This window comes from Bos indicus x Bos taurus, chromosome 6 (genome assembly GCF_003369695.1).
Source record: "Bos indicus x Bos taurus breed Angus x Brahman F1 hybrid chromosome 6, Bos_hybrid_MaternalHap_v2.0, whole genome shotgun sequence".
Classification (NCBI taxonomy): Eukaryota; Metazoa; Chordata; class Mammalia; order Artiodactyla; family Bovidae; genus Bos; species Bos indicus x Bos taurus.
In genome coordinates, this window is record NC_040081.1 from 97266864 (window position 1) to 97276955 (window position 10092).

A 10092-nucleotide genomic window follows, 5' to 3' on the forward strand; every position below is an offset into this window, starting at 1 on the left:
TATGGAGAACTGACAGAATGGTGAATCTTCCTAATCAAGAACATGTCTTTAGAGTTAAGCCTTCTTTTTTATTTTTCAGTATTGTTTGAAATTTTTTTGACATACTGGGTCTGCTTACTCCTAAGTATTTCATCTTTTGGTTCGTTTGCAAATGTGGCTTTTTTTCCTTCCACTATTATGTCTATGATCTCATTGTTAAATGAAGGCTAATGATTTCACTACATTAATCTTTAATCCTGTTTTCTTACTGAATTTTCTTTTTGGAGTAGTGTTTCAGTAGATTCTGTTGGGGTTTCCACATATATATTCATACCATGTGCCAACAGAGCCAGTCTCCTCATTTCACACTGTCGCTCCTCTGGTATCTTTCTCTTGTGTGAGCTGGCCAGGACTAACAGTATCATACTCAACAGCAGTGATAACAGCGCTATTTCTTGTCTTGTCCTGTTCTGCAGTGGGAAAGCCTACTGTATCACCACTCGGCATGGTTTTGGAATTTGAGATATATACACATATATTTGTACAGATGTGAGTGAGTGTCCACACACCACTTACACCTGTACGAGTAAATAAATATACATATGTATACAAACATGTATGTGGAAATAGCCACTGATTACTATCTTACTGAATGCTATTCATAAAGACTGGGTGTTGAATTTTGTTGAATGTTTTTTCATTAGGTAATTGGAGATGACCATATGATTTTTCTCCTTCGGTTTACTAACAAAACAAAGCACTAACAGATTTCCTAATACTGAATCATCTTTTCATACCATGCATCAACTTCTCTTGCCATGATTCTACTACAGAGCTCCTCGATTTTGTTTAAAAAGAGTTTCGTTCCTAGAGTCTTAAATGAGATTTAATTGATAGTTTTCCTCTTTTGTACATTCTTTGTCAGGTTTTGGTATCAATGTTACACTTGTTCAGAACAAATGTGGGAGGTTTTCTTCTTTTCCCATGCTCTGGAACACTTTCAATAACAACACTGAAATTACTATTTCTTTAAGGATTTACCAGAATTCTCCTATGAGATATCTGGGTCTGGTATTTTGAAGGGAAGGTAAGTGGTAATTTTCTCTGTTTCTTCCATGGATATTGATCTATTTGAATTTTCTTTATCCAAGGTCATTTTTGTAAATTATGTTTTCCCATGATATTCCTTTATTGTACTCTTTTATACAATCTTCTAATTTATTTGTTTAGACTCAAACATAGACTCATGCTTCTTCTAATTTGTGCTGTGTGTGGTGATTAGTCCTTATAATATTCATGTTTTGTCCTACCCTCCTTTGAAAAATTAGCTAAGTGACTTAACCTGTTTCACTGAGTATTTACGAAGAGTCAAATTTTGGCTTTACTTATTAGTTTCACTTAAAAAGTTTTTGTACCTTTTTAGTTAAATGCTTCACTTATCCATTTTTATTATTTCTTCAGGCTTTGAATTTTCTCTGAGCACTGATTTGTTGTATGTTTCTGGTCCTATCTTTGTAACTATAATTTTAAGTAATTTCCATTTAATACCATTAATCCTTTATTTCTTTACCTAGTTTAATTAACTATGAGCACTAACAGAATTAGCTTATATAGCTTACTGCCTCTCCTGCAGCACACAGTTATAATCATTAGTATCATCTTTCTCAGAGTTTCCCTTTGTACTGTTAAATACGCTTATACTTCTACTGATTTGTCAGCTTTAAATGATGTCCTTTGACTCCTAGACATTACAGATTAGGCAATCCACAAATTTATTCTACCTCCAATTTTCTTCCTGCTTCCCAGTTCTCTCAATTTTTTAGTTTGATGACCAGTTTCTACACGATCAGATATGTAACATGTACATTTTATCTTTTCTCCCTTATTCCCACTTTGGTTTCAGCCTCAGGTCCATAGCAGTTAAATATACTCAATGTTCCCAACAGCACTCTTGCGAGTTTTCTTACTCATCTCTGGAGGATGAAGTTCATCCTCTAACAGTTTTCTTAAGAGGGCCTTAGACGAAAAATACGCCCTGAGTCTTACATGGTCAAGTTACTTACATTTGAAGAACAGATGATAAAAGGAAGGGACAGAAAGATGAAATGATTTGAACATGCCAGCAAGGGGCAGAGCCAAGATCTGAACTCAGAAGTGAGCTCCCGAGTCCAGCCTCTTACTTGCTACAAGAAGCTCAAGTATTCAATTTTAATCATACAAAAAATATTAAAATTTAGGAGAAATACTGAATGGCAAAGAAACTACAATGCATGATGAAATTAAGGGAAGAAGAAATGAATTTTAGAAACTGGGCGAGGTCAGGCAAAGTGGATGCATTAGGAGGCTGAATCACACTGCAAAGAGGCAGGACCTCTGGTCCGGAACACTGACTTCTGGTCCTTCTGGTCCTTCAACCTGAACATTGACCCTGCTACTTTTGACACCTTTACACATTATTTGATCTCTCTGAGCCCCAATTCCCACACTTGCAAGATGGGGATAAGTGTGACTACCTCAGGGGATGTTGTGAAGTTCAAATGAGAGAAATGTATTTTACAGAGGTCCAAACACAATGCCTAGCACATAAGTCAAAAAGCATTGTAATACACTAACTACTTTAAAGATTATTATCATCATGAGATTAATCAAGAAAATCGCACATCTAGTTTACTAAGATTATTGTGAAGGAAAAAAGGAAAAAAAAAACTCACAATTTTCTAAGAGGTAAAAAACAGGCCTATTTTCTTTACATGAAATGCCTTCTTTCTCCTCTCAGTCAATAGTCTTTAGTAAGTCCCATCTCCTTCATGAAATCTGCTCCACTGATCAATCAACACTGATCTAAACTTTTTCTATCTGCCGGAACACTTTAAGCAACTCATTTATCTCGGTAAAACTTTATAACATTCTCTTAGTACATATTGCTTACGTATTTTCCCAGTCTGTTTTATCAACTTGTTTCATCTTGTTTGGTCATCTTGTTTCACCAAATCAACAAATACTGTTTTGTTTTCAATCAAGTCTTACAACTTTTACCCTTTTTGGATCTAAAACTGTTTCGCACAGAGTGAGATATACATTGCTGGATTGATTCTGAATGTCTATATTTAAAGGAATACAAAAAGACTGATGCACTAGAAAGACCAATTTTAAGTAAAATATTTAATTTTTAAATTCTTAACTGTTTAAAGGATCTTTTCTTATTTAAAAAGTGGGAAAGTACTGCTTGGGGGAAAAAAAAAGGTTTCCTAAAATGCCTTTAGAATAATTTCTAATATTGAAAACAAAATAGCTACATATATATATATATATTTTTTTTAAACCCAATTGAATATAATTACAGTATCTCCAGGAGGAAAGGTACAAGGGCTACAGGAATTCAGGAGCACTTAGTTAATGTGTAACATTTACTGAAAGAGAGAGACTAATTTACAAGAACATAAAAGAGTTAAGAGGGAATTCAAAGCATTTATAAAATCTGTTTCTTGGCCTTAGTACTCAATGTGCCATCAGAAGCAGTTCCACTTAATAACCTGTACTGAACATAAGGTTTAAATACCATTGTTTAAAAAAAAAAAATCAAATACTATACTACGACAATGGCCTTGAACTACATTAAGCAGTTTGAATCTAACTAAACAAAAATATCATAAGCTACAATCATTCTCAAAACTATTAAGAATACTATGAAAATACAGCTTCATCAGATACATGTGTATCTCCTTCTCTTACAATTGATCATTTAGTTGTAACTAGTTTCCTTGAAAATATGAAGAACTCTTAGATTAAACCATGTCAATTTCCCAAGTAAGACTTGCTTTAAAAACTTTCTGTAGTTTTTAATGACATATTTTTATTCCAATTTATTTATCTGGCTGTGCTGCGTGGCATGTGGGATTTTAGTTAATTGATCAGGGATCGATCGAACTTGCATCACCCTGCAGGGGAAGCACAGATTCCCAACCACTGGACTGCCAGGGAATTCTCTATGTAATTTTTTTCAATATTGTATGTGATTAGAATTCACACCACGCAGATTTATTTCATTTGAAACTATTTTGCACAGAACACAATCACTGTGAAATATGAAAAGAAAACTGTGAGGACAACAGTTTGTTCACACATGCCCCGTATAAGACAGTACCAAAAGAAGAGCAGTTAAAGTATGGAGACTGGAGCCAACACTGTCAGTTTAAATCCCAGTTCCACGTGTCCTAGCTGACTTTTGGTATGTAATTTTATCTATCTTGGCTAACCATTTGGTAAAATAACTATAATAAAAGCATCTACGCCATAGGTCTGCTGTGAGAATTCACAGAGAACAGTGCCTGGCACTTGGTAAATAAATGCTTGTAAACGGCAGCTAATACAAAAGTCACCATTTAAAATGTGTACCCCAGTGAATCTTCAAAAGAATACATCTACCGAAAAAAATTTACGATCCAGACCACAACTTTTATTTATTCATCCAAGTTTCTCTCCACAACAATTGTGTGCAGTGAAATGAAACTTTCCCCCTGCATTTTCTAAAAGCTGATTTTGTGAAGCAACACTAAAACCCAACAGCACTAACCTCTAAACAGCTCCAACCTCACAATGTTATCATACATGGAGCACTGAACTAAACCTCAGAAAGTAAAAAGTCAAAGAGGTATCACAACTGGAAACTCTGACTCCCAAACCAGAAACACAATACCCGGCTGCCACTGTGGCTAATAAAAAACCACCTTGTGTGGACAAGATACCTCATTAGCATGGGCACATTTGTTCCAGAGAATTTATTTAATGTTACTCATGGTCTAGGCTCATCTCACCCAGCCAAAACCAAATCAAAGATGCAACTGTGCGCTGGTCATTGAACTAAATAGCGTCACACTTATCTGCAGTCTTAATACAACAAAACTTTTTGAGCTGAAATTAACCCTCTTTTGGGCCACATCACATGGCATATGGGATCCCCAGTTCCCCAATCAGGGATTCCATCCGTGCCCTCCCTCTACCCCACCGGAGAAGTGTGGAGTCCCAACCACTAGACAACCAGGGAAGTCCCTGAAATTAACCTATTTAAGAATTACAACTTTTCTAGAAAAACAACGTAATAATTTAATAATATCATTTTATAAGAATCTTTAATTAGAATTGTATAAACCTCACGATATACAGAAAATCCTATACGTGTGTATGTGCATGTTTCTAGGAAGATGATCCAGTAGTTTCATCAGATCCTTAAAAGAGAGTGGAGTGATATATACAATGTCATTGCTGTTCTTTACTCATTAAGTTGTGTCCAACTCTTTGGAACCCCACAGACTGCAGCCCACCAGGCTCCCCTGTCCATGGAATTTCCCAGGCAAGAATTCTGGAGTGGGTTGCCATTTCCTTCTCCAGGGGATCTTCCCAGCCCAGGGATCAAACCTGCATCTCCTGCATTGGCAAGCGGATTCTCTACCACTGAGCCACCTCAGAAGCCCACAACGTAATACTTCTTAACCATAAAAAGGAATGAAATAATGCCATTTGCAGAGACATGGATATACCTAGAGACTGTCATACAGAGTGAAGTTAAGTCAGAAAAACAATTGTATAATATCGCTTATATGGGGAATCTAGAAAAATGGTACGAATGAATTTATTTGAAAGCACAATTAGAGACAGAGATCTAGAAACCAAGCTTATAGATACCAAGGGCGGTGGGGGGTGGGGTGGAGGATGGGATGAATTGGGACACTGGGAATGACATGCATGCACTCTTGATATTCTGGATAAAACAGATAACTAAGGAGAAAGGAGAACCTACTGTACAGCACAGGGGACTCTACTCAAAGCTCTGTGGTGACCTAAAAGAGAAGGAAATCCAAAAAGGAGGGGATACACGTACACATATAACTGATTCACTTTGCTGCATAACAGACATTAACACAATGTAAAGCAACTATACTCCAATAAAAATTTAGAAATAAATATATAAATATCAAAAGAACATCAGAAAACAAAATAAAATCACAAATACTTCTAGAAAAAAGAGAGAGGAACCCCAAAAGATTAAGAATCATTGCTCTTTATAGTTTACAAATTTCTTTCTGTTCTTACTGGTTTCAGAAAATAACTTGCTTATATAAAATTAAGTTATATAATTGGAAATTCATTTCAAATCTGACATTTCCTAAACCTAAATAACCTCAGATGTGTGTAACAGAAATTCACAACAACAAAAACACTTCAACTTATCCAAAAGTTCGTAGAGAAGAAAAGAAGTCGCTCAGTCGTGTCCGACTCTTTGCGACTCCATGGACTGTAGCCCACCAGGCTCCTCGGTCCATGGGATTTTCCAGGCATGAATACTGGAGTGGGTTGCCATTTCCTTCTCCAGGGGATCTTCCCGACCCAGGGATCGAACCCGGTCTCCCGCATTTCCAAGCTACCAGGGGAAGTTCGTTAAGGGTCTACAAACCATTCGCAGGGCTGTAATTAGGGAGAAATGAGGAAACAGGAGCAAAGAACCACTGAGAAAAGGTAAGTAAACTTTAGCCAACTCTAGAACAATCAATCGTTATGTACAGAAAACATAAGATAGTATGATTCAAGGACGAAGCTCTAACTACTGATTAAACAGTTACAGTTGCCCACAAAGACAATCAATTTCAGTCTTCTGTGGTTAGAAAATACAGTTTCGCGGGAAGGATTTGTCACAGACCATCACTGAAACTTCAGAATGACCTGGGTAAAATTAGTTCCCCGAGTTATGAAAAAGTTTACAATGCCCACAAGCCCAGGCAACATTTTGATTTATTTTACACCTGCCCCCTTAATTTAACCTCTTATTATAGTAAATCAGTAGCAAAAACATACAGCACTGAATGATACTTCCTTCGAGATACAGGCTGCGACCGGCGGCGACTGCCCTTAAAATAAAACAATCCCAGTTAAGTGACAGTAGTCCGTAGTTAAAACCTATAAATTTACCTTTAAATCTGGCAACAGCTCAGATAATACCAAAAAACCCCAAACTAAAGTCAACCAAGGTAATGCTGATGAGGTCTGTTTCCTTCCCTCGCCCTTGGGGACCGCGCCTCTTTGTGCACCAGGGTCCGTAGGTCTCCTAATCTCAGACGCCAGCTACGCGCCTGGGCTGGACACCCTGGCGCAAGCCTCAGGGGCGCTTCTGCTCAGCGGAGGAAACGTCGGCGGATGCGGGCCGGCGCGATCCCCGAAGCAGCCGTGACGCCAGGCGCTGTCCCGCCCGGCCCGAAACGAAGACCCGGGCGCGCCGCCGCCGGAGACCGGGCCGCAGGCTGACGGGGACCAGCGGAGACCGAGACCGGGATACAGGCGTGGGCCTGGACTCTCCCCGAAGGCCCCAGGACCCGCAAAGAGGACAGGAGGGCACAGGAGGACGCACCTGGCGGGGACCCCCGGCGACCGGTTCCTGCGTGAGCGCGGAGCCAGTTGGACTCTCCCAGCATTCGCCGCCGCCCCTCCTCCTGGCCGGGGCCACCTCCACGTTCCGCTCCAACGTGGCAGCCGCAGCCCCGCCTAGCCGGCTGGCCGACGCTTCCGGGAGCGACGCCCCGCCCCGCCCACACCGACACGCGGCCCGCCACGGCACTTCCGGGACCGGGGCCAGAGCCGGGGCCCGGGTCGGGGTTCTGTAGCGGGTGGGAGTCCGGGAGGACTCGCTTCAGCGCCGCGCTTGCACTTATGAATTCAGAGGGGCGGCGTGCGGTGGCCAGGATGATGCGAAAATGAGAAGTCCCGGTGGGCGTAGCTGTCTGGCGGGAGGCCGGCCCCTGCCAGCAGAAACGCCACGTAGCGCTGGTCCTGGGAGACGTCAGCGGCCCCCTCCACGCTGCCGACGCGACCGGCCACCGAGAAATCGGGCTGCAAGGGCCTTATTACAAGGCTGTTACTGGGTTATTTCACTTATTTACTTGGTTCTCCGGTATTTCTTATTGAGAGTATCTTTAGAACCAAACAATCTGATCATACCCAAAGGCTGCTGTGGACATGCTTGATTTGTTACTCTAAAGAGGCATGAATGTGAAAGTCGCTCAGTCATGGCCGACTCTTTGCGACCCCATACACTGTAGCCCTCCTGGCTTCTCCGTCCATGGGCTTTCCCAGGCAAGAATACTGGAGTGGGTTGCCATTTTCTTCTCCAGATCTTCCCGACCCAGGAATGGAACCGGGGTCTCCTACATCGCAGGCGGATTCTTTTATCAGCTGAGTTACCAGGGAAGCCCCTAGAGGCACAGTGGAGTGAATAAGGTACTATAGTTAGTATCCTGCGATACTATTTGAGATCTCTGGTGGCTCAGAGGTTAAAGCGTCTGCCTGCAATGTGGGAGACCTGGGTTCAATCCCTGGGTCGGGAAGATCCCCTGGAGAAGGAAATGGCAACCCACTCCAGTATTCTTGCCTGGAGAATCCCATGGACAGAGGAGCCTGGTGGGCTACTGTCCACGGAGTCGCAAAGAGTCGGATACGACTGAGGGACTTCACTTCACTTCAACATTTGTCACACTGTAACTTGATTGGTTTCGCCAGAGCCTGTACATGTGCAGTTCTCTTCCCAATACAGCATTTCTAAACGCCTTCACTGGAAGTAAAGTAAAATATAGCAAACTCTCGTATTTAAGAAAGTAGGCACGTTTTTGTGTTCACTAAACATACATGTATGAATGGTCTTAGGCACATACCAGCCAAACAGGACTGCTAGAGTTAAGCAATCTTATTTATCTGCTAGACTTGTCCTTCACAAAGATAAACAAAACTATCACTCTGATTCTGTATGAATTATACTTTGCATCTGGCACTCTTCCCCTACATTCTCTTGTAGCATTTCAAAAAAGGTCACAGGTTGTTTTAACTTCAGGGAGACATGACCTGATTACTGAGTTGTGCGATGCCAGCTGTGGCTGTTCTGAAATTTTGCAGAAGAAAAAAAAAAAGCAGGACCTTCATTGGGATACAAAGCCTCTCCCTATTCCCTAAAGGAGGCAGGTTTTGAGGTGCTAGCCTACTGTGTTCCCTCTTTGCTTGCCAAAGAAATAAAACCACTATTTCTCTTCCATACTATTTCTGTTCAGCATCGGAGACAAGATTTTGGCATCACTTGTAAACCATTTAGTGGTGGTGTACACTTATGGTTCAGTTTAAAAAGCAAATATAGTTAGTTCTGTAAGGCTGAAGTAGACCTACTCAAGAGGCTTAGGATAGTTGTTAATTTCAAGTTCTAAAAAGCCTTCCATTTTTCACTTACCATTCCAAGGACTAGTTTACCTAAAAAGGTGTCAATAAAAATCCGATTTAAAAGTCGGACCATATTTGGGGGCTCCCCTAGTAGCTCAACTGGTAAAGCATCTGCCTGCAATGCAGGAGAACCAGGTTCAATCCCTGGGTCTGAAAGATCCCCTGGAGAAGGAAATGGGAACCCACCCCAGTATTCTTGCCTGGAGAATTACGCAGACAGAGGAGCCTGGTGGAGTCAGAGTTGGATGCTAGTGAGTGACTGTCTCTTTCATTCTGTTAGACAGGGTTTTGCCTGTAAAGTCCAAATGACTTTGTATAAATTTTTATTTCAAAGCCTTGATGTAGTAGCATACAATGTGAAAAGTGTCAATAATAATTGGTTATGATAAAGCTTACAGTTCTAGACTTGATGCACTTATATCTGACTGAATATAAAAACTCCACACCTTGTTTTAAACGCAGGTGGTTCTGCCTTTGACTACACAAGCTGAAATGGTGCAAAGTCTTAATCTATGGGATTAACAGTAATTGTTAATATTTAACAATTATTTTGTGACTTGGCAAAACATTAAAAAACCTCTTGATGTTGGTTATAAATGTAATTTATAAATTTTTGTGTAATTTTGTAATTTATGGTTTTAAAGTAATATTTGTAGCAACACTACAAACATTGGGAATTCCCTGGCAGTCCAGTTGTTAGGATTTGTAGCTTTCACTGCTCTGGTTAAGATTAACTCCTGATCAGGGAACTAAGGTCCCACAAGCCACATGGTGCAGCCAAAAAAAAAAAAAAAATCAAACCCAACAATTATCTCCCCCACCAAACAAAAAAACCTCAAAACAAACCACTGGAGACACTGAAAG

The 10092-nt window shown here is 40.5% G+C and overlaps 1 protein-coding gene across 19 annotated transcripts in view; it reads right to left on the minus strand.

The window, feature by feature from the left end:
• Positions 1-7532, minus strand: part of SEC31A (SEC31 homolog A, COPII coat complex component) — a 60113-nt gene extending 52581 nt beyond the window's left edge. For 5 of the 19 annotated variants that reach the window (XM_027544910.1, XM_027544902.1, XM_027544891.1 and 2 more), the window contains exon 1: positions 7379-7489. In XM_027544910.1, coding sequence (XP_027400711.1) covers positions 7379-7442 — 64 coding nt within the window. In that variant the 5' untranslated portion in view covers positions 7443-7489. Of the gene's footprint in view, positions 1-6942 lie in introns of all 19 variants that reach the window. The other 14 variants (XM_027544894.1, XM_027544900.1, XM_027544896.1 and 11 more) reach the window with 10 other exon arrangements.
• Between the last annotated feature and the right edge of the window lie 2560 nt (positions 7533-10092).